The sequence below is a fragment of the Epinephelus fuscoguttatus genome, linkage group LG23, assembly GCF_011397635.1.
Source record: "Epinephelus fuscoguttatus linkage group LG23, E.fuscoguttatus.final_Chr_v1".
Taxonomy (NCBI): domain Eukaryota; kingdom Metazoa; phylum Chordata; class Actinopteri; order Perciformes; family Serranidae; genus Epinephelus; species Epinephelus fuscoguttatus.
Window position 1 is genome coordinate 27,692,271 of NC_064774.1, and position 24,425 is coordinate 27,716,695.

Genomic DNA, 24,425 nt, shown 5'->3' on the forward strand with positions numbered 1-24,425 from the left:
CGTATCACATGAAAGTGCAGGAGCAGAGCTTTCCAGTGATGCCACACACATCATTGTGCTGTCATCCCATCATGCTATACAGATCAAGTGTATACAAAATAAAAACCTGACGAATTTAATTTTTAATAGGATACCAAGATAAAGAGATTTTTTTATACTTCATATTCCTCTCACCATGTCTTCTCAAGAACCAAACATGACACTATAGATAGCAGTCACCATGTGATCATGTTTCCTAAAGAGGACATACAGTGTCACACCAGGCGGGCCAATCAAAAACAGTCTTGTCTCTGAAGAGTGGAGAAAAGATCAAGATTCTTCAGTCAACACAGGAATTCAAACACAATGACACCTGCAAAGTTTGTCCTCTATCTGACATGTCTGTTCTTGAGGGAAATGGGTGAGTTTTTGTGACTCCAGTTTCTATCTTTTTGCTCAACTTCAGAAATACTTTTAACATTTTTTAATAGTGCAAAATGCTGTCAGAGGTAATTTACTGTGTATTTGCTTTGTCTCTCATTTGACTTCAGCTCATACAAGTGATCTGAAAGTGTCCTCGTCTGTTCGTCAAGAGAGACAATTTGTATCAGCGAATGTTGGAGACAATGTGACTTTGCAATGTTTCTATGATGGCTATGAATCAGCATGGCTTTACTGGTATAAGCAAACTCTGGGACAGAAACCAAGGCTCATCTGTAGAGGCTATGTGTATGATACAAGGGTCACCTTTTATCATGAATTCAAGAACAATCCACGCTTCACACTGGACTCTGAAAACACTGCAAATCACTTGGCAATTTTTGATTTGGACATTTCAGACTCAGCTACTTACTACTGTGCAATTAGCTATGCATATGAGTTCAGCTTTGGAGCAGGTGCTACTGTCAGCGTAAAGGGTTCAGGTTTGAACGTCCCAGCTTCGGTCCATCAGTCAGCGTCTGAGACCATCCGGCCAGGAGGCTCTGTGACTCTGAACTGTACAGTACACACTGGGAGCTGTGATGATGGAGAACACAGTGTTTACTGGTTCAAAAACTCTGAAGAGTCTCATCCAGGACTCATTTACAGCCATGGAGGCAGGAATGATCAGTGTGAGAGGAAACCTGACACACAAACACACACCTGTGTCTACAACCTGCCGATGAAGAGCCTGAATCTTTCTCATGCTGGGACCTACTACTGTGCTGTTGCCTCATGTGGACACATACTGTTTGGAAACGGGACCAAGCTGGACTTTGAGGGTAAGTAACTTTCAAGCTAAAGTTGTTTGATTTGATAAACACGCATTGGTACTACCTAAACAAACTTAGATAGAAAATACCTGCTCTAAGCCCTGGCTCTGTTTTCTGTCACTGCAGATCAGGCACACTTAGTGTATTTCTTGAGTGGAACGTCGACATTCACCACCATCCTGAGTGTGTTATTGGCTGTCTCAGTGTGCATGATGAACAAGAGAAACAGCTGCAAATCTTCAGGTAACTTGTAATGTCTATATCTGACAGCTTGTATTCACAGAATTTGGCTTTTAATTTAAGATCTTTCTGTTTCACAACCAGAGTCTGAAGCTACGTTCCAAGCTCCCTCCACAGCAGATGCACAGGTGAGTACAACCTGTTTACTATATAATGATGGCTAAAATACCATTTAGCCGTGCCTTACCTTTTTATTACAGGAGACATTGTTTCCTGGGAAATATTCTGTCAAGGACAAAATAATAATCAACTCATATATATTTTCTCACCAGGGTTACCAACATGCAGAAAAACTCTATTATGCTGCTTTAAGTGTCAACCTGTCCAACAGATCAAGAAGACAGAGGGATCAGACCTGGAGTGAATGTGTGTACTACAGTGTAAAGCAGTAGAACTGGACATGTAACATCTGTACGTTGAGTAAGACAGGATGTTCTTAGTGCCTCTTTTGACATGTAATGTACATTTATATCTACCTTTGAAATAAGTATGCTCTTATAGCTTTGTTTTAAGCAGTCAAAGTTGAAGTGTTCTATGCTCCGCTATTGTGTATATTTAAACCGGATATCTCCATTCTGTTTTTTTTTTCTTGGAAATTAACCATGTGTCAAAAATAAGTTACATTTATAAATATGAATAATTATTTTTTATAACTTAATCGGCACATCTAGACGGTCGGTTTTGTACTTTTTAACCAACCATATGTGTGTTCTTGTGTGTGGATTTTATGTTGTTAATAATCAAATAAACATAATTACAATTTAAAGCATTTTGAGCCTGAAACAATGTGTGCATGTGTTCAAACCAGTGGCTTCTTCATACATGTTTGTCAGAGAATGTGCTTGACCTCACCCATATCCAATAAGAGAGTGAGTTGTGAAACTCGGTGTTTCGGTGCTAAAGTCAAAAAGCACAGGAAGGTTATTTTACTGACCTAAAAAATGTGACTCTACTATTTCACAGTGGTACAGTTTGGTGAAAATTAGGTCTTTCTACCCTCCAGACACTTGAATATGCACCAACATAAAGTGCTTATATGTGTGCAAAGATTTAATATTGTAACTGGTGGAGGATAAGTGCAAACTAGAATTACTGTCTCACAGTTGTATGCTTTTGCCAACAAGTCAAGTTGCACTTACAGTTCACATCTATGTCTGTGCAGACTTATATGTGGCCATGACCGTTAATGATGTTTCTAATATGGATGTTGCTGCAAAGAAGCTACATATTTTAAAACTTAGGAGCTTTACACACATCTTCAACACAACGGTCACAGTGACCTTTGACCTCTTACCACCAAAATCTAATAATTTCATCCTTGAGTTCAAGTGGACAACTGTGCCAAATTTAAAGAACTTCACCCAAGGTTTTGAATTTTTTTTTTCTTTTTTTGTGGTTATTTTGATAGAGGCTCTGTCGATGCAGTAAACAGGAAGTACACACAAACGCCCCAAGTAAGGGGGAAAAAATACATATGTTTTGCGTGTTTTTGTGAGGTGGAGGTTGAGAAGTGTCTGCATTTGCATTTTCACACACAGGCCTCTTTGAAGGAGGGGGTGCGGGTGGGGGGGTGGGTGGGGGGGGGTGGGGTTGAGAGGTGTCTACTTGCATTTTCACATGTATGCCTCTTTGTAGGGGGGTGAAGACATGTAAAGTATCTCCTTTGTGTATATGATAAGTTGTGGGTACAGAGGTGTCTACCTTTGGCTTGTCTACTTGCACCTTAGGCGGGGGGTTGTAAGATGTTAACTTGCTATAGTACTATGGACTTGCGTCTGGTATCCCTGCCCCGTCAATTGCAGAGCTACTGCAAACACGTTAGCAGAGGGCTTGGTGAGTTACATGACAATATTGGATCAAATTTAAAACTTTACTGTTACTTACAAGTAGCTAATTATTTTTTCTTTTTCTGTAGGACAACCACATCCAGAGTGAGTTGTCATCACTGCTCTGAATAGTGACCGAAAAGACTGGACGTCAGACGACTCCAAAAGACTTCTTGTACATTGTATTCATTTTCAGTTTTTTTTTTTTTTTAAATATAAAATAAAATGAAAATTATATTTTGACAAACAAATAACACTAACAAAAGAAAAAATAAATATGCAAGAAAAAAAAATGATTAGCTGCTCAGATACTTTAGTAACACTGATGTGGTCACTGAACACAGGTTTTTATCCTTAGAACCTAGATGGGATGAAACCCACATAGTTGCCATTGGGATCAGGAAATGTGTCTCTGATCCTCCACACACAACAGCTGGGGATAACAACTCGACGCCCACCTCCAAGTGACCCATACTGTAGGACCATCTATTGTCTGTACGCTGCATATCTGAATTGTCTATTACTGTGCCCCGGGTAATTCTGATCCTCTACAGCCCTCAGATCGTTCCAGATTCTCCTGGCTATGCGCAAGTGACCCCCCATCAGTACATAAATGTCCATGTGTGGCATGATGGACAGGCATTCATCAGGTTGGTGGCCACAGCACTTTCTCTCCAGGTCTGTCGGCATTTTGCGGCACCTCCCACACACCTCCCTCACACCATGAGTGTCCAGCAGTGGACCCTGGGACGGGTAGAGCACCTGATGTGACTGATCTCAGGTCAAAAATGTAGGACGGGTCATTCTGCAACACAGCCCGGAGTCAAACTTGACTATTTTCCCAAAGATTTATTTAGAAAGTTTATGACTAAACTTGACCATTATTATAAAAAAAATATTGTTTTATCCTTTATAATATTTGAAAAGTAAATTTAAAAATTACAAAACAGTTCAAACTATACCATCACCACTGCACTCTTGTCTTCTGATGCAGTGTCCCAATGATAAAACACAGAAAAAGAGGATCACAGTCAGAGGCTCAGTGTTAAAAAAAAGATTTCTTTACTCCATTTCTGCAGAAATTGTATGTTTTGAAAATTACAAAGGCATATACAGCACAAAGGTGTCTTGCTTATATGCTAGAGTTTTGTTTTTTCTATGGAGTACATTTACAATGCATTTGTATTGTGCTGCTTTCTATCAGTCATCTGCCTCTTAGTTACAATACACATCCTGTGTTTTGCTGCTGAGGTAAGGTACAATAGATGGAGCACATATTGAATGCACTCAAAAAACAGAAATACACACTTCTATAGAAATGTGTGTGTGTGTGTGTCTGAGTTTGATGTTTATATCAGAACAAAAAAACACAAGTAATAATATACATACATCCTGATAAGCGATCCGCTCTGCTTGGAGAGCCTGTATCCGCTGCAGGCCCTCCGGTTCCAGCTGTAGTTCCGACAGTAAACCGCAGCCGGATCGCCATCCTCTACCTCTTCCTCCTCTCCCACCTCAACCCCTTCGTCCGCGGCCTCGAGCGCGACCTTGGCCCGTGGACGTGCTCGGAGCCGGGGATCCTGACGTGCTGTCATGTGAACTCAAAAAATTATTAAAAAAAGGTTCATATATATCAAGTCATTCACAAAAACAATGTTTATCTAACAAGTGATAGACATCGTTGTTATTGTTAGCTTTTCCTTGTTATCCCGACGGTACAAGAGCTAACGTTAGCTGTTTACTCATAGCATTACATTGTTATGACATGACACGTTTGTTTCAACATGCACTGTAATAACTTTACAGTTTGTCATAGTTACCTGTGACGTTGTTGAAACTTGTAGCTAAGTGACAACGTTGCTCATGGTGCAAGTCAGTCCTCTCTCTCCTCTCAAAACTCACGCTGTGCCGACTCCTTCTCCCACCTGAGGAGGTGTGTCGGTAGGCGGTGGAAAGGGGAGGGCGAAACGGAGCTCAGAGGGGAGGACGCATGACGTCAGACGGAGCACAGGAGGGAGGAGGAAGAGTGTGGAGAAGATGCAACTTTCAAATCTCTCCAACATCGTAGACTCCAGCTTTAAGCTAAAGACCACCAAAACATCAAAAAACAGTGGAGTTCTCATTAGACTGCATTTAAACACACAGCAAAAGCTAATACAAACATTAATACCAGTAGTACAAATACAAATACTTTTAATACTACAATAATGGAAATTCTTAAAACATTACTTAGTTAAGACACTAGAAGGGCCGTTACATAGTCGATGCAAGCAACACGAGCAAGCGACACAAGCGACGCGAGCAACGCACTTCCTTTCATAGTCAACACAATGAACGCAAGCGACGCGGGCGACACTTGGAATGCAACACATAGCTCGTGCAATAGGGGGTAGCAGAGTCACTGGTACATTCCAGCTGGCTAGTACTGCTTTAGCTAGCTAGTACTGCTATTTTATTAGAGTGCAGGGCACTAGAACTGTCATATAAATGGGGGTGTGCCCATACGAGTTCGCAAAGTTTTTCCTCCTCGCCCGCCATATTTCATACCTGCTTCTTCTGTGAATAACAAAAAGTGGTTAATTTCAAGTATGTCTCCTGCATTATCACCCCCACTGGCAAGGCATGGCATTACATGCGTCGCTACGTTGCGTATCAAAAAAATTGACTACACATTTTGAGACACAAGTGCGCATCATGGCAGCCAATGCGTCTCGATGCGTCCCACTGCGTTCGCGTCTGTGTGCCTTTGTGTCGACTATGAAACAGCCCTAAGACTGGGCGACTTACAAAAACGTCAACAACGAATAGAATTAGGGATGTCAGTTTGGGTTAATTCTGCTTTTGATAGCCGGACACCCATTATCAGGACACTGACCGGTTATTTTTTAAGAAAAAAAAAAGGCAAAAAGACGTGAAATACAAGAGGTCATTTCTTTTAGTCCGTCGCTTCATTCCAATGATAAATTACTGAACAGACCTACTGGGCGCAGGCCCAGGGACCCAAAGTGTCAGGGTGCCCCCTGGCCTGGCTGAACCCCTTTAGTTGTTACTTACTGTAAAACTCAAATTAACAGCCTGGGCTATTATTTGCTTAAATCATTGAAATCAACAGGCCTATATTTGGGACAAACATTACACATCCAAAGAACGTATATATAAAACTGCTTGGCAACAGACCAGGCATCTTAAATGTGTAGTCACACCAGGCTAGTAAAAGGAACTGGGCGTTTAATTGGGACAAGCCTTTTACATGAAGTTTTACCGTGTGTTAGCACCCTTAGCTGTGCTGACATGGCTAATGGTGCTAACATAATTAACAATGCTAAAAAAGGTTTGTGGCCCAAAATTGAGCAGCTAACCTTTGGGATGACCTGGGGGGAAGACTGGAGGGTGGAGACAATGTTTCCACAGTAGTTGGGTCAGGACAGCGTTACTAGCATTATTTGCCAAATGAGCTGCTAAGCAGCTGCCGCCAGATGTGGGTGATGCGCAGTGTGATAAACTAACTAGGGAGTGACAAAATTAACCAATAGACTGACATGTATAACAGGGCAAAAATGTTTTCTGTGGTTAATAATGGTTAATAATAGTAATGATGATAATATTGTACTGAGGCGTCATGGTGGTACAGTGGTTAGCACTGTCGCCTTACAGCAAGATGGCTCCTGGTTTGAACTCGGGGTGGGGGAGCCCTTCTGTGTGGAATCTGCATGTTCTTCCTATATCAGCGTAGGTTTGCTCCGGGTGCACCGGGTTTATCCCACAATCCAAAGACATGCAGGTTAGCTGGTGACTCTAAATTACCTGTAGGTGTGAATGTGAGTGTGAATGGTTGTCTGTCTCTATGTGTTAGCCCTGTGATGGTCTGATGACCTGTCCAGGGTGCAACCCCAAACAGGATGGGTGGTTATGAAGAATGAATATGGAATGACTGACTATTATTATTTTATCTTTTTTATTATTGTTATTATCATTATTATGAGATCTATGCTCGTAGGCAGGTGATTTAAAGTCTTCTAAACTTGTGTCATTTCTGTTAAATTTTCCGAAAACATAGGTGCATAGATAGAATCAGTCTACACTTGTGGCCAATGCATCAACTCAATCTATACATATTTTTCATTTCTATAAATACCCAACATTATGAATACTGATGCTTTTTTGACAGGTAGAGAAATGATGAATCCTGCATATGCGTATGTCTGCTGCTGAATGTAAAGCAAAAGGACTCTACTGTACATCACTACTGATGTTTAGATACCTGAAATATATTTTCCTTCATTCTAAATAGGATACCAAGATAAAGAGATTTTTTTTTTACTTCATATTCCTCTCACCGTGTGTTCTCAAGAACCAAACATGACACTATAGATAGCAGTCACCATGTGATCATGTTTCCTAAAGAGGACATGCAGTGTCACACCAGGCTGGCCAATCAAAAACAGTCTTGTCTCTGAAGAGTGGAGAAAAGATCAAGATTCTTCAGTCAACACAGGAATTCAAACACAATGACACCTGCAAAGTTTGTCCTCTATCTGACATGTCTGTTCTTGGGGGAAATGGGTGAGTTTTTGTGACTCCAGTTTCTATCTTTTTGCTCAACTTCAGAAATACTTTTAACATTTTTTAATAGTGCAAAATGCTGTCAGAGGTAATTTACTGTGTATTTGCTTTGTCTCTCATTTGACTTCAGCTCATACAAGTGATCTGAAAGTGTCCTCGTCTGTTCGTCAAGAGAGACAATTTGTATCAGCGAATGTTGGACACAATGTGACTTTGCAATGTTTCTATGATGGCGATGAATCAGCATGGCTTTACTGGTATAAGCAAACTCTGGGACAGAAACCAAGGCTCATCTGTAGAGGCTATGTGTATGATACAGAAGTCACCTTTTATCATGAATTCAAGAACAATCCACGCTTCACACTGGACTCTGAAAACACTGCAAATCACTTGACAATTTTTGATTTGGACATTTCAGACTCAGCTACTTACTACTGTGCAAGTAGCTATGCATATGAGTTCACCTTTGGAGCAGGTACTACTGTCAGCGTAAAGGGTTCAGGTTTGAACGTCCCAGCTTTGGTCCATCAGTCAGCGTCTGAGACCATCCGGCCAGGAGGCTCTGTGACTCTGAACTGTACAGTACACACTGGGAGCTGTGATGATGGAGAACACAGTGTTTACTGGTTCAAAAGCTCTGAAGAGTCTCATCCAGGACTCATTTACAGCCATGGAGGCAGGAATGATCAGTGTGAGAGGAAACCTGACACACAAACACACACCTGTGTCTACAACCTGCCGATGAAGAGCCTGAATCTTTCTCATGCTGGGACCTACTACTGTGCTGTTGCCTCATGTGGACACATACTGTTTGGAGACGGGACCAAGCTGGACTTTGAGGGTAAGTAACTTTCTGGTTGATGAATAGTTATTCATGGTTACTTTCCGATCCAACTTTGTCTAAACAAAGGTATAAAAGCTTTGTTTCTGATGACTGGCTCTCGACAGATGAGGAAGCTTCTCTTGTCTTGGTGTATATCTTGAGCGGAGCTTTGGCATTCACCATCATCCTGGTTGTGTTACTGGCTTTCTCAGTGTACAAGATGAACAAGAGAAACAGCTGCCAATGTACAGGTAAGCAGTACTGCTTACATCTGACAGCTTGTATTCACTTAACAGAACTTTGGAGTAAAAGAGCCTTTTCTTTGTTTCACAATCAGAGTCTCGAGCAAGATCATCAGCTCCCTCCACAGGAAATGCAGAGGTGAAACCTACTTTAATAATTCCCCTTTTATTGCGCATTAAGTTGTATTTTAAATTTGGATATTCTAATCCACTTCTATACTTTGTCACCAGAGTTACCAAAATGCAGACAGCCTCCATTATGCTGCTTTAAGCGTCAACCTGCCCAACAGATCAAGAAGACAGAGAACCATCACCAATGATGACTGTGTGTACTCCAGTGTAAAGCAATAGAACTGTAACATTTTTACTTTTTCAGTAAAATTGAATTAGTTATTGTTGTTATTTTCTAATTATTTCAAATCTGATGTAGATTTTTTTTGTCTGACATGTTTTATTGTTTGTCTAACTTCCTTGTGGTCTGCCACCTGGTTGCTACGTTTTTAGAAAAAACCCCACCTCACCTCACCTCGTGTGCTTTGGCGGTATACACAGATAAATGTCTTGAACGCAGAAAATAAGAGGAAAAACTGAGGGGGAGAGATTGAGGGGGGGTTACTTTTGTATGAGTCTACATATTGTTGTAAGGAAAATCCTGCATAGTATATCTGTAGCTGATTGTCTCTTGTAAACATGCCAGTGTGAAAATTGAACAGCTAGTTATTTCTGAATTATTAGACATGTAACCAAACAAAATGCAGATATTAAAATAAGATAATTTGGCCTATATCTATCGGACGTATAAAACATGTTACCTGTGTCCTTTATAGATTATGAAACCCAGTAAATTGTGAGGAAGATCACGTTAGTTTTTGGGTTGCTGGAAATAAATCTTGACAATGATTTGATTTTAATCAAGGACAACTCTGATTACATACAGACTCAGGATCCAGGATTATTGCTGTGTCAATTTGGAAGATTGCCAAAATTAAAGTCCAACATATGTGCAACTTGAAATAGCTTTATTTGAAATACGTATGGTGTGAACGTTGTTGGGTTGTAACTAACTGCAGTCGTTGAAGAAATATTATGATTTTTTTTTTGGAAAAAATGAAACCGAGATTCCAGAGAGAAGCAGACAGAGGGGTCTACAGTCTGTGTTTGAAGGATATATCCAGGATGTCAAACTGACTCAGCAGCAACAACAGGTCAAAAAGACAAAGACAGTTAGAAGCTAAAGCCGAACTATAGGCTACAGATCACAGTGTAAATGTGAACCACCACATCACTGCTGATCGCCACAGAAGACAATGAATATAAAGGGAAACTTTGCTGATATTGAACCAGCTGTGTGGCATCGCAGTGTGTGCAGATGAACAGTGTTTGGCTTCGCCCCCGTGCTGCTGCCAGCACCCGTACCTCTGCCGCTGGATGGGCAGGGATCTCTGGGGGAAGTCAAACAACGTTCATCTGCACAGAGTGCAATGACACACAGCTGATTGAATATCGGCTTCCCTTCACTTGTTCCTGTACAGCAGGGTTGGTCTTTTTTTCACTGTTATAATCATTAAAAAGCAAAAGCAGCATGTGTATACATTCAGTAGGCTATATCTTCAGTAGCTAGCTAGCTAACCCTACACTTTTCAGGGTGTGATTTTGGTTTTGGAACAGGGAAGAAATATCTTTTTCCAACCTCTCCAGGTAACAAGTATCATTAATACACGACGTGCCCCAGACTCAACATTTAGCTCCAAATCCACAAAACCAGCCTGAAAATGAAGGAAATCTGAAACGACTGCATTAGAGTCAATGGAGCACAGCTGTGTTGTTGTAGGACCCTTGTCTGAGCCAGCCTGATGCTACGTTATGATTGGCCGGTCTGCGTCCAGGGTTGGGACTTAGCAAAAGGTCAATTGACACATTTCTTTGCTTTAATCCATTGTCCAGAGGTGCACTCTAAATTATAGAGAAACATCCCAATGCTGACATGTACACATTTACATAGGATAAAGGTAGCCTGGGAACAAGATCTTGGACCTATATCTGAGGACCAATAGGTCTTTATTCTTTCAACAATACATAGATCCTCACTTTGTGTAAGACAGGCCTTATAGCAATTTAAGGTGGTCCATAGGGCTTTTAGGTCTCCTGTCCAAAATCCTATTGTTGCATTGTCTGGCATTGCTAGTGGAGACAAGCCCAACCTGACATCTGCAGAGCACTGTGTGGGGACTTTTGCTCTGCTCTTGGCCATGCTATCTTATTAAAATAGAAGGAGGCTGCCCTGCCCACATCTGGCCAGTGGCTTTGAGACGTTATGTCCTGCCTAAAATAAGAGATGTTGTGCTTCTCTGCCAGTGGTTCAGAGAAAAAAATCCTGGAGACCTGGAGGCCCCTTTTATCCCATTTTTACTATACCCAAACAACATCATCTCTCAATGCGTTTTAATACAGCCCTTGACATAAAGAATATAAAGCAAAATCTGATTCCATGGATGGTGCTGCTCTGCATATTAAATCCTAGACATTGTGCCTTAGAAATATTTAAAGGAAGGAGAAATTTGGGGATAGGACGATGGGTGGGTGGGAAGGGCTGTTGTATCATACAAGGTATTACTGTAATGGCCTCAGGGGCAATTCTACTTTTGTTTGTTCTGCACACTGATGTATACTGTGTGGTGATGTGGAATATGTCTGCCCAACCCTGGCATCAGACCAGAGTTCTTATCTTGACCCAGAACTGTGGATAATATTGGCCTTTTTTAATCATAAAAACAAGCTTTCCTTAACCTTTACCAAGTTGCCTAACCCTACCCATGTTTTAATCATAAATATAGTCTATATATAGATTGAGTGAAGAAGGGGAGGGTGTGCAAAGAGCACCTGTGCTACAGACACCAAGCTGGCAGCTGCCTGAAGGAAAAGAAGCACCACCTGTCTTTTGACCGTGATGCAACGATGATTAAATCCCAGAACAAGAGGCAGCTCCCAGAGATAATCCCTGACAACATCAACAACGCTTACATGTTTCAGATGATATGTCATGTTTGTAGTCGACGAATGCTTTTCTATTTACCTGAAATCCCTAGTGCAGAGCTGATTTTCTTCCAGGCGCTGTTTATAAGTGTGTAGGCCTATCATCAGTGGGACAGATGTAAAGCTCTGGGTAGCCCTGATTTATCACAGACTTATATTTATGTACGAAGGGAAAGATATCTGACGGCTGTGATTGGTTTGTAATGTGACTGCTGAGCGTGGCCTCTCCCTGTGTTTCTACTTTCAAATTAATTTCCTACATGGTCCAGTCATAAAGGTTTTGATTTATTTTGACAGGGTACAGTTCCTAATTTAGTTTCACATTTGATTTTTGTTTTTGTTTTTTCCTCTGTGACTAAACCAACAATGAAATCTTGCCACCTCACGACCTTTCTGGTCGACTAACATTTGGTCGACTATAAGGGGGCAGCCCTACAAAAAAGACAATATTTACATGATGAAGTGCCTCCCAAAATAAACTTAGATCTCTATTTTAAAAACTAATTTAACCATCCACACATGCCCCCTGGAGAAGGGCCAACAATAACCTGCTATTTAAAAGTTACAAGCATGTCCAACTTTATGCCTAGTGGTACTGTATGTGAAGTACATAGGAGCTTCTTATCTTGGCAATAGGTCTAAAATCAGTAAAAATGAATGATCTTCAAATCCAATACACACAGGGAACAAACACATTGGGCTTTTTTCTGTTTGATGCATTGTGTATCATAAACAGTCATACATTTCCATTAAAATCCACTGGACTGGACTGGCAGCAGAAGACAACTAAAATCATCTACATGAATAAGTACTGTATGTGTCAAAAAGGTGCAACACATTTGCTAAAAAAAAAAGGCTTGACCCTATTGGTGGCAGTAACCATGTGAGCAGTGAGGTTTCCTGATTAGGACACACACAGTGCACCTCAGGTTGGCCAATCAAACAGAGTCTCGTCTCTTTAGAGTGGAGGAAGGATTCGTGTCTTTTCTTTTCACACAGAAATTGTGCACGATGGCATCTGCAATGTTTGCTCTCTACCTCACATGTCTGTTCTTGGGGATAACAGGTGAGTTGTGTTTTTGTCGCTCAAACTTGTATCGTTTGGTGTAAGATCACTGCTTATGCAAATGTTTTCCAACACTTTTAATGTACCGATTATTCTGAAGTCTGTCAAATTAAATTAAATCTACAATTTCTTTGTATCTTATTTCACTTTAGCTCAGATGACTGATCTGGAATCCTCATCTGTTCATCCTCACAGTGGTTTTCTATCAGTTAACACTGGGGAAGACTTGACTTTGAAATGTTTCTATGGCGGTGCTACGGCTGCAAGGCTTTACTGGTACAAGCAAACTCTGGGACAGAGACCAACACTCATCTCTACTTTCTATACATATGATAAAAAAGTTTATTTTGATGAAGAGTTCAAGAAGAGTTCGCACTTCTCACTGGATACTGAAAATGGCAAATATCACTTGACAATCAGAGACTTGCATATTTCAGACTCTGCTACTTATTACTGCATAAGTTGCTATCTATACTCATTTGACATGCTGCAGAGCACTTTAATCACTGTAATGGATTCATTGAACGTCCCAGCTTCGGTCCATCAGTCAGCGTCTGAGACCATCCAGCCAGGAGGCTCTGTGACTCTGAACTGTACAGTACACACTGGGCGCTGTGAAGATGGAGAACACAGTGTTTATTGGTTCAAATACTCTGAAGAGTCTCATCCAGGACTCATTTACAGCCATGGAGGCAGGAATGATCAGTGTGAGAGGAAACCTGACACACAAACACACACCTGTGTCTACAACCTGCCGATGAAGAGCCTGAATCTTTCTCATGCTGGGACCTACTACTGTGCTGTTGCCTCATGTGGACACATACTGTTTGGAGACGGGACCAAGCTGGACTTTGAACGTAAGTAACCTTTGAGCAAAAGTTGGTGTGTCTGATAAGAACTCATTGATACTACCTAAACAAACTTAGTAAAACTCTGTTTCTGATGTCTTATTATCTGCAGATGAGGCAGACACTAATGTCTTAGTGTATTTCTCGAGTGGAGCCATTACCCTGAGTGTGTTACTGGCTTTCTCAGTGTGCATGATGAACAAGGACAAGAGAAACAGCTGCAAATCTACAGGTACATGTAACTGCTGCTGTTATTATCTGACAGCTTGCTTTCACTGAATTTGGCTTTTCATTAAAAGCTTTTTCTGTTTCACAACCAGAGTCTGACGCAAGAGTTCCAGCTCCCTCCACAGCAGATGCACAGGTGAGTACAAACTGTTACCAGCCAAGTAACCATTTTGATTGCACAATACATTTTGTTTGTTTTAATTTTTGTCAAGAACATAATAATAATAATAATAAACTGATAAATATTTTATCACCAGGGTTACCAACATGCAGAAAAACTCTATTATGCTGCTTTAAGTGTCAACCTGTCCAACAGATCAAGAAGACAGAGGGATCAGACCTGGAGTGAATGTGTGTACTACAGTGTAAAGCAGTAGAACTGGACATGTAACATCTGTATGCTGAGTAAGACAGGATGTTCTTAGTGCCTCTTTTGACATGTAATGTACATTTATGAAATAAATATGCTTTTATTGTTTTTTTGTACATAAATTAGGATACTCTGTATTATCTGTGGGGTCTGAAGTGTCTCCACAATGTTCTTGAAATTACAAGATTATTTTGAGCACATATAAATAAATGCTTTTAGGACTTAACCTGTATATTTAGAAGCTCAGATCCATTGATGCTGTAAGAATCACTCAGGTCAAGATTATTGTATACTATTGTGTTTATCCTCATTGTTTTTTTAACCAAATCTTATGTGTGGTTTTGTATGTGAAATCTATGTTGTTAATAATTAAATAAATAGAATCAGAATTTTGGATCACTTTCAGCTTGAAGCAATGTGTGCGTGCACTTCATACATGAGTGGGTGGTGGCACCATGTTTATCAAAGAGTGTGGTTGATCTCACAGACGGACGGACTGACGGACGGACAGACAGACAGATAGACTGCCATTTGATGTAATAATATTATCTGGACTCAATTTGAGGATTAAGTATGTCCAATTTAACCAGATCAATGTACTGTATGTGCTTCACATATGTTCTTTGATCAAACAAAGCTAATATATTCATGGGACACTTCAATCTTGGGACAACATATATACATGTGTGTTTACTCGGTGGTAAAAATCCCTCTGGCTCTATCATTCTTGGCTGGTAGCATCTTGCAAACTGTATCAGAAAAGCATGCAAATGACCTCATCCACTCCAATGAAAGATCAGTTGAGTTGAAACTCAGCTGATCTGATATTACAGTTACATGGCACAGGAGGGTTTTTAAATTGACCTTCAGTAATTGAGTCCTACACTAGTGATGCCCAATTTGATGACTTGACGGGGACTGCCCATTGTTCTGACTAGGCATGTGCCGGTATGAGATTTTGACGGTATGATAACCGTGGGCAAAAATACCATGGTGATTGGTACTACCACGGTCATAATAATAATAATAACAATAATAGAACAGGCGTTGTCCTATTTTCGTGCTGTACACTTTAAAACGGTAGGCTAATATTCGTTTGACTGTTCATAAGCAACAGCACGTACCAGGCATCCCCTGTCAGTGCAACGCATCATCACACCAGTTGTTTAAATGGCTAATATAGACCCGTTAAAAGTAATAGAGCCGTTTCTTAACTTCACAATGGTGACTCCGGCCAGCGGCTTGTTGAGCTCCTCGTGGTTGCGGACAGCCAGCTGCAGGTGACGGGGATGATACGGGTCTTCTTGTTGTCGCAGGCAGCGTTTCCAGCCAACTCCAGATGGGGGCAGCGGCACTGACATGCTCCGCATAGTTTCCTTTGCACAGCAGCCTGTGAACACGGCCAACTGGGAAATGGAGCCCAGCGCGGGAGGAGTGGATCTTTGCTAGGGATGGGTATTGTTAAGATTTTAACGGTATTACTACTCTTATCGATACTGCTTATCGATCCGGTATTTTAACGGTACTCTTATTGATACTTTTTGAGGAAGAAAAAAACAAATTAAGAACATAAATTGCTTTATTTTCTCAATTCTCATTATGCAACAAAATATTTTTTAACAAAACATTTTACTTTATACAACTTGAAATGTAAAATACATAAAATAATAGTGTTGTCATGGTACCAAAATTATAATATGTAAAGCCACACATATGACTGTTTGGCTCTCTCCGCCATTGTTATCTATCTAAAGGTAGGCTACGAGCTTGAGTTGGTGTGTGTGTGTGTGTGTGTCACTGGAACAACAGCCCCGCCCCCCTGCTCTCCACTCACACACAGCAGGCAGCCAGGGTGAGTGAGACAGATCTCTCGTCTTCAGGGAGAATAGCGAAAATTATGATACAATGACGCATAATTGATGGAGCTGGTGAGATAAATGTGCAAGATAACGTTTATCCTGTAAAAAAAAAAAAAAAAGCGACTGCTCCAGTACCGATAGCAGAACCGTTAAGGTCAGAGCTTATCAATACTTTGGTCTTGAAGAATGTAGCCCCAGGGCTCACTCAATACCGGAGTTCGGTACCCATCCCTAGTCTTTGCCTTGGCTCTGGGGGTTCTTCTGATAGCCTAAATGGTCCCACACCACCGACTTCATCCTTTTCGCCGGTGGGAAAAGTTCAGCTTCGCCTCCTCCAGCCATGTTTGCTGTTTGCACGTGAGTGGATTTACACTGATTACTGACATACTGACTGACTGACTGAGGCTGCCCCCCCAGTAATTGTGCTGACTGCAGCGGCTGCACATGCATGATTTCAGAGTGTGTGCCAGTTAAAATGTAGACTGGCACAGAGTTATTTCTGAGTTTTGAGTTCCTGAAGTTGCCATTTATGAAATGTAGCATAGGTTACACCATCGGCCTGTGCCATCAGAACGGAAAATAGGCGGTTAGTGACACCGTGACATTCTTTTACTGTGGTAAACCGTGACGCCGGTAACCGGCACATGCCTAGTTCTGACATCCTCATATTCGGCCTCAGTAGTCTGAGAAATGCGCCATTGGACTGAAAGTCCATTTGTCTGACAGTCTAGTATCTCGAAGACAAACGAGCATTGCTCCCAAGGGCTGTTTCTACTCTGCCTTTTATTGGCTAGTACTTGTTGCCTTTGTTGGTTGGTTTATCGTTTAGGTTTAAGCATAAGGAGTGACCTTCACAAAAAATGAGGTCCTGAAAGTTGTGCTATTGTTTCGGCTACAATGGCTTCATGTCTACCCTCTGGATGGTTATGCATCAAGTACTCTTAAGTCTACGCTGATGACTTTCTCTTTTATAGAAACAAAGGATGCCTCTAACATTTCAAAGCTGTCTGAAGTGTTTGTAGTCTATGATTATGTAGCTGTGAATACTATTATTACACTCATTATTACACTCCAGGTCTGCGTGCTTAAATGAGATTCTCTTTCAACTGCTTGCTTCTTTGTATACGCAGTCACAAGTGATCACATCTATATGATTAATTGTCATGTTGGATTAATCATGTTGCAGAAAAGCAAGGATCAGGCTTTGCTGACTCAGCATTATAAGAGTGTACTTTATCTTAAATCAAAATAGTAAACATAAGTGCTAATAGCGTAGGCAACTGGACTTGCTTGCATTTCTTGAAGACGTTTTGCCCCTCATCCAAGAAGTTTCTTCAGTTCTAAATGACTGGTATGAAGTTGCAGGCTATAAACCCTGTGTGGGTGGGAACCCTTGCAGAGTCGTAGGGGTCATGTGAGCTCTTAGTTTCAGAGTCGTTAAGGTCACAATGTGAGTCGTTGACCCACCTGGCCACCATGTGAGTCGTTAGGGTCAGGTGGGACCAGGGGTGAGAAGTCGTCTGGGGAGGGATCCCAAGACTGCATTGTAGGTGGGGGATAAGTAGTGTCATAAGCCACCCCCTCTGTTTAACAACGGTGGTTCCAGCTTGACGTTGACCAAAACAGTAAACTCTCTCTGACCTTTTGGTGCCATTGCTCATTTTATTAAATACACTGCCTTCAATTGGTCTTGATGATTCTGCTTACGCCTGGTTCAAATCATATATTTCTGCTAAAATTCAGATTATTGTTACCAGTGGTTTTAAATCAAGTTCCCACATAGCTGATAAAGAAATCAATATAAGGCTTCTGGTGCTTATGTCCAAATGAAAATTTACATCTTGTATGCCATTGTCTTTACCACAAACCAGGCCTTTACCTTATTAAAAGTTTGCCTTTGAAGACCTCCTGATCCTTTGCCATGCAAAGCTTGCTAAACTCCAGAATGACAAAAGTGAATGCATTTCACAAGAGTGCTGAGCTTTAGAGTTCCTGCCCTGATCCATACTCTTAATGCAAATCTAATGCTTATTTAAACAACCTACACTGAATTATGGATACATGCTACAAGCTCACATTAACCAGAAACCAATGGACGCCATTGACAACAGTGCCATTCAGGTTTTAAACATATGCATTTCTTCCTGAAAGGGGGGCCTACAACCGTCCTCCACCACTTTCATATTTCATGTGTGCCCCTTCATGAGATGCTTAAATGTTTTATCACCATAAACTACAACAGTATGAACATATGTAGAAAAGAAATGAAACAATCATTACTCTCTGACCTTCTTAACCCAACATGCTTATTGCATGTATTGTAGTGCACTCAATATGTTTGTGGTTTTCGGCAGGATGTAAGGGTGTTGTCACTCTGAAGAGGACATCTCTTAAGCCAGAGACCACTGAAGAGAAATATGTAATGTGTGATATTGGGCTATTTAAATAACACACAGAACTGATTTTATTTGATTTATGCTGCCAGTCCAGTACAGTGGATTTTAACAGAAATATATGACTGCTTATGCACTCACAGTGTCAAACACATTATATATAAAAAGCCCAATGTGTCTTGTTCCCTGTTTGTATTGGAAATGAAGATCATTTTTCACTGATTTTAGATCTATTGCCACATGGGAAGCTTTTATGTACAGTATGTCTCTGTCACAAAGACACACACCTCTGCTAGAAAAAAAACAACAAAACTTGACCCTATTGGTAGCAGTAACCACGTAAAGTTTCCTGATTAGGACACACACAGTGCACCTCAGGTTGGCCAATCAAACAGAGTCTCGTCTCTTTAGAGTGGAGGAAGGATTCGTGTCTTTTCTTTACACACAGAAATTGTGCACAATGGCATCTGCAATGTTTGCTCTCTACCTCACATGTCTGTTCTTGGGGATAACAGGTGAGTTGTGTTTTTGTCGCTCAAACTTGTATCGTTTGGTGTAAGATCACTGCTTATGCAAATGTTTTCCAACACTTTTAAGGTACCGATTATTCTGAAGTCTATCAAATTCAATTAAATCTACGATTTCTTTGTATCTTATTTCACTTCAGCTCAGATGACTGATCTGGAATCCTCATCTGTTCATCCTCACAGTGGTTTTCTATCAGTTAACACTGGGGAAGACTTGACTTTGAAATGTTTCTATGGCGGTGCTACGGCTGCAAGGCTTTACTGGTACAAGCAAACTCTGGGACAGAGACCAACACTCATCTCTACTTTCTATACATATGATAAAAAAGTTTATTTTGATGAAGAGTTCAAGAATAGTTCACGCTTCTCACTGGATACTGAAAATGGCAAATATCACTTGACAATCAGAGACTTGCATATTTCAGACTCTGCTACTTATTACTGCATAAGTTGCTATCTATACTCATTTGACATGCTGCAGAGCACTTTAATCACTGTAATGGATTCATTGAACGTCCCAGCTTTGGTCCATCAGTCAGTGTCTGAGACCATCCGGCCAGGAGGCTCTGTGACTCTGAACTGTACAGTACACACTGGGAGCTGTGATGATGGAGAATACAGTGTTTACTGGTTCAAATACTCTGAAGAGTCTCATCCAGGAGTCATTTACAGCCATGGAGGCAGGAATGATCAGTGTGAGAGGAAACCTGACACACAAACACACACCTGTGTCTACAACCTGCCGATGAAGAGCCTGAATCTTTCTCATGCTGGGACCTACTACTGTGCTGTTGCTTCATGTGGACACATACTGTTTGGAGACGGGACCAAGCTGGACTTTGAACGTAAGTAACTTTTAAGGAAAAGTTGTGACACATACTCATCGGTACTATCTAAACAAACTTAAATAGAAACTAGAATTACTGCCTCACAGTGGTATGCCTGCATGCACTAGTCAAGTATCTTTCACAGTTTACATCCATGTCTGTGAAAACATGACTGCTTTACACACAATGGGTCTCATTCATGAAAAGTGAGTAAATCTGTGTGTAGATTTGCACATAAAAGCCTACGCTACTAAAAACCTACTCCGGATTCAGGAACGCCACGGGAAGCTCAGATTTGATCGTAAACACGTGTGTATGATCATGAATGCCAATCCATCGTAAATTGACAGTGCGCTCCTGGTAATCAGCAATCAGCATAAATCCCCGCCCATGAACAGCCAATGACCACCATATAAGGAGGTGTAGGTGCATCCAGTTGATCTGTCAGTCATGGCGCAAGAAAGAAGAAACCGAGAGAAAGAAAAAAGAATTTTTCCGAAGTGGAGATCGAAGTAATTTTGGGTGTAGTGGACTTAAGAAAAAACATTTTATTTTCTTCAGTTAGTAGTGGTGTGACAGGGACAGGCAAAGAGAAGGCCTGGAGGGAGGTAACAGATGCTGTTAATGTTGTCTCCGTAGTACAAAGGACCATGTCAGAGGTGAAGCGTAAATGGTTTGATATGAAACTGGAGGCAAAGAAACGCATAAGCACACACAAAAAAATACAGCGGTCACCAAACAAACAGAAGATTCATTTGTGGGGTTTTGAATGAAGTGGGAACGGGAAACCAGAGATGTTTTGTGCGTAATGGATAAACTCTAAATCAGTGACGTCTGTCGGAATGTAGAGCAATTTAACATTTATTTTAACAAATGATCGTCTTCAAATTATTTGAATCTTAATAGCCTAGAGCTCTGTTTTATACAACGTAAATTTAACATTTTTCAAATCAGATTTATTCATTCAAATGATCAAAAAGCCACAAAAAAACAACAACCGTGTTGTCTCAAATAATTCTTTCACCCAGGCACCGAGGCCAAAGAGGCTGTGATCCAGCTGTCCTTACGGATATTTTTTATTATCATCATTCAACATGTAGAAAGAACGTGTAATCTATTGAGTCAATTTACATAGATAGTTCACAATCACGAACCTAATCTGGATCTTAAACCTGCTAATTGCCAACTAATTTAACTAAATGTGCTATATTTTTAATATTTTGTCATGTTTAGATTACGTGTTTCAAAGGCATCTGTGTATTGTGTGCATAACAGAGCGCAATACAAATTAAAATTGTAATTTCCAATAGTGACAAGCAATATCTATGTGCTTTACTAAATTTACTCAAGCACTACGAGTGGTCAGGAGCAGGAGTAGATTTTGTTAGTAGCTACGAAAAGATCGGAGCTACTAAAATATTGATGAATACGGACATGCACGTAAATTTCCGTCTGCGAACAGTTTACACACAAATTCCTTCTGCTCACGTTTCATGAATGAGACCCAATGTACCCACAGGAGCACAGAAGATCTATACATTCAGTATAGTTTCAAGGTGGGCACCATAGATGAGTGTCACCAATTCAGTATCTGACCAAATGTTTCCCCTTTGGTTCCTGAGATACGACATTGGCTAATGGCAAGAAAGGTGTTTTATGCAGAACATTATGATGTCACAGTGAAGCCAGCGTTTCACCTTTTGGATAGAAAAAAATGTCGTCACCTCATCATTATATTCTATCAGACAATTGTGTGAAGTTTTGTCATTATCAGCATATGAATTCTTTTCTTTTTTCTTTTGACCCCAAAATTCAAAGCAGTTTATCCATCAGTTCAACTGGAAGTCTAAAAGAAGAAAAAAAGACATTTAATTGAAGAAATTCCCTTGAGGCGTTCTTGAGATATCACATTCACGAGAATGAGATACATGCAAGGTTACACTGACTTTGACCTTTGACCACCAAAATCGAATCAGTTCATCATTAAGCCCAATTGAACCTCTGTGCCAAGTTTAAAGAAATTCCCTCGAGCTGTTCTTGAGATAACGCATTCATGAGAATGAGATGAATGCAAGGTCACTGCGACCTTGACTTTCACCCTTCACCACGACAATGTAATTAATTCATTCTCGAGTCCAAGTCAACCTTTGTATCAATTTGAAGAAATTCCCTCAAGGACGTTGTTGAGATATCACATTCACAAGAATGAGACAGGTGTTTTTCCTTATCCGCTGCGAGGGTCCTAAGGATAGAGCGATGTTGTATGCTGTAAAGCCCTGTGAGGCAAATTGTGATTTGTGATATTGGGCTTTATAAATAAAATTGATTGATTGACTGATTGAGACAGACAAGGTCACAATGACCTCTGACCTCTGACCTCTGACATATGACCTCCAAAAATGAATCTCATTGAGTTCAAATGGTAATTTTTGAGAAATTCCCCTTGAGGCGTTCTAGAAATACCGTGTTCACAAGGAAGGGATGGATGGACAACCTGAAAATGCAATGCCCCTGGCCACAGCTAACCCTGGTGCAGAGGCAGAAAAACCTCCTGAAAGCTCTGTTTCTGATGTCTGATTATCTGCAGGTGAGGAGGACTCTCACGTCTTGGTGTATTTCTTGAGTGGAATGTTGACATTCACCACCATCCTGAGTGTGTTACTGGCTGTCTCAGTGTGCATGATGAACAAGAGAAACAGCTGCAAATCTTCAGGTAACTGGTACTGTTAATATCTGACAGCTTGTATTCACAGAATTTGGCTTTTAAATAAAAGCTTTTTCTGTTTCACAACCAGAGTCTGATGCAAGAGTTCCAGCTCTGCATAGCCTTCTGATTTCTGTCAAGGACAAAATAATAATCAACTCATATATATTTTCTCACCAGGGTTACCAACATGCAGAAAAACTCTATTATGCTGCTTTAAGTGTCAACCTGTCCAACAGATCAAGAAGACAGAGGGATCAGACCTGGAGTGAATGTGTGTACTACTGTGTAAAGCAGTAGAACTGGACATGTAACATCTGTACGTTGAGTAAGACAGGATGTTGTTAGTGCTTCTTTTGACATGTAATGTACATTTATATCTACCTTTGAAATAAATATGCTCTTATAGCTTCTTTGTGCATAAATTAGAATACTCTTTATTGTCTGTGTGGTCAGAAACAATCTCCTTGCAATTACAAGATTAGTTTGAGTACATATGAATAAATGTTTTTTAGGACGTGTAAATGTAGAAGCTCAGATCCACTGATGCTGTAAAAGTCATTCAGATCAAGACCATCATATACTTTTGTGTTTATCCTCATTTTGTTATTATCACCAAATCATATGTGTGGTTCTGTATGTGAAATGTATGTTGTTAATAATCAAATAAACAGAATCAAATTTTGGATCACTTTCAGCTTGAAACAATGTGTGCGTGCACTTCATACATGAGTTGCTGGTGGCACCATGTTTATCAGAGAATGTGGTTGATCTCACAGTGGTCACAATTCACACATGGCAGACACATCCTATAATAGTCATTCATACATGGAGTCATGGCACACTGACACAAGAAAAGCAATTCAAGGTACAAAACTACACACACCAACCTGCCATGCTTATACAAGTGCAAGGATTTGACATTGTATTGTAGCTGGTGTTAGCATAGGTGAAGAAACACAACACAGCAGAGAACAATATATAGTATTCACTATTATGCAGCATTAGCTGTAGCACAGTCCTGCACTGGGTCTGGTACCTGTGGGTACAGGTAAGCCGCAAAAAGCTGTGTAATGGGCATAGGTAAAAATGAACTATACGCAGGCAGGCAGGCAGCAGGTGAGATTTTATATTTCATTTTTCAGAAGAAAACATGAAAAAATGGGCAATATGTGTGTAATATCAAGCTGCAATTCCTTTTATTTTGAAAGTCCATGGCAGAAGTTGAACCTTTGACCCCATCATCATCACATTAGTCCCCAGTGTGGAGGAGTCCAGCCATAGAACTCTGCAGCCCTAGGATGAGATGGCAGCCTACATCCAGTTCAAGACACCCAAGGAGGATGCTTTCGAGGTTTTATGGTGGTGAAAGGCGCATGCTAAAATATTTCCTAACCTGACAGTGATTGTGTGAAATGTTTTCGCCATCCCAGTCTTGAGCGTAGCCACTTAAAGACTTTTCCTCAGCTGGATTTGCAATCCAAGAACAGAGAACCAAGCTTAATGCAGGTGACCGTAGGCTGTATATGTTTTATCACTAGTGCAGGTCGGGTCGCAGGACTTTTATTAACGGGTGCGGGCGGGTGTGGCTTTGATTTAGACATAATGACGGGTAACAAGTGTGTTCTGGTTTGAGCTTTACGG

At 40.7% G+C, this 24,425-nt stretch overlaps 2 protein-coding genes across 6 annotated transcripts; both read left to right on the top strand.

The window, feature by feature from the left end:
- The first annotated feature begins 282 nt into the window (after positions 1-282).
- On the top strand, positions 283-23,461 carry LOC125883341 (uncharacterized). Of its 5 annotated transcripts, none has more exons than XM_049567534.1 (5): positions 283-400; positions 531-1,241; positions 1,359-1,475; positions 1,557-1,600; positions 1,745-2,241. In XM_049567534.1, the coding sequence occupies exons 1-5, from the start codon at positions 346-348 to the stop codon at positions 1,862-1,864; spliced, it is 1,047 nt and encodes a 348-aa protein (XP_049423491.1). In that variant the 5' UTR covers positions 283-345; the 3' UTR covers positions 1,865-2,241. The 5 variants fall into 5 exon arrangements, 4 of the variants coding, with proteins under 4 accessions (XP_049423491.1, XP_049423493.1, XP_049423492.1 ...); XM_049567535.1 differs by lacking the exons at positions 283-400; positions 531-1,241; positions 1,359-1,475; positions 1,557-1,600; positions 1,745-2,241 and adding exons at positions 11,853-13,025; positions 13,178-13,882; positions 13,986-14,105; positions 14,194-14,237; positions 14,359-14,864; XR_007448482.1 differs by lacking the exon at positions 1,745-2,241 and adding an exon at positions 14,359-14,460 and having other exon boundaries at positions 1,359-1,600.
- LOC125883338 (uncharacterized) lies at positions 7,807-10,229 on the top strand. The gene is made up of 5 exons (XM_049567531.1): positions 7,807-7,861; positions 7,992-8,702; positions 8,810-8,935; positions 9,022-9,065; positions 9,158-10,229. The coding sequence occupies exons 1-5, from the start codon at positions 7,807-7,809 to the stop codon at positions 9,275-9,277; spliced, it is 1,056 nt and encodes a 351-aa protein (XP_049423488.1). The 3' UTR covers positions 9,278-10,229.
- Positions 23,462-24,425: the final 964 nt, after the last annotated feature.

Bases quoted from the DNA above. Each gene is read 5' to 3' on its own strand.
- LOC125883341 (XM_049567534.1), top strand. From the start codon at position 346: ATGACACCTGCAAAGTTTGTCCTCTATCTGACATGTCTGTTCTTGAGG. The intron at 401-530 runs GTGAGTTTTTGT...ATTTGACTTCAG, and splicing joins TCTGTTCTTGAGGGAAATGG to CTCATACAAGTGATCTGAAA. The intron at 1,601-1,744 runs GTGAGTACAACC...TTTTCTCACCAG, and splicing joins CCTCCACAGCAGATGCACAG to GGTTACCAACATGCAGAAAA.
- LOC125883338 (XM_049567531.1), top strand. From the start codon at position 7,807: ATGACACCTGCAAAGTTTGTCCTCTATCTGACATGTCTGTTCTTGGGG. The intron at 8,936-9,021 runs GTAAGCAGTACT...TTTCACAATCAG, and splicing joins AAACAGCTGCCAATGTACAG to AGTCTCGAGCAAGATCATCA. The intron at 9,066-9,157 runs GTGAAACCTACT...CTTTGTCACCAG, and splicing joins CCTCCACAGGAAATGCAGAG to AGTTACCAAAATGCAGACAG.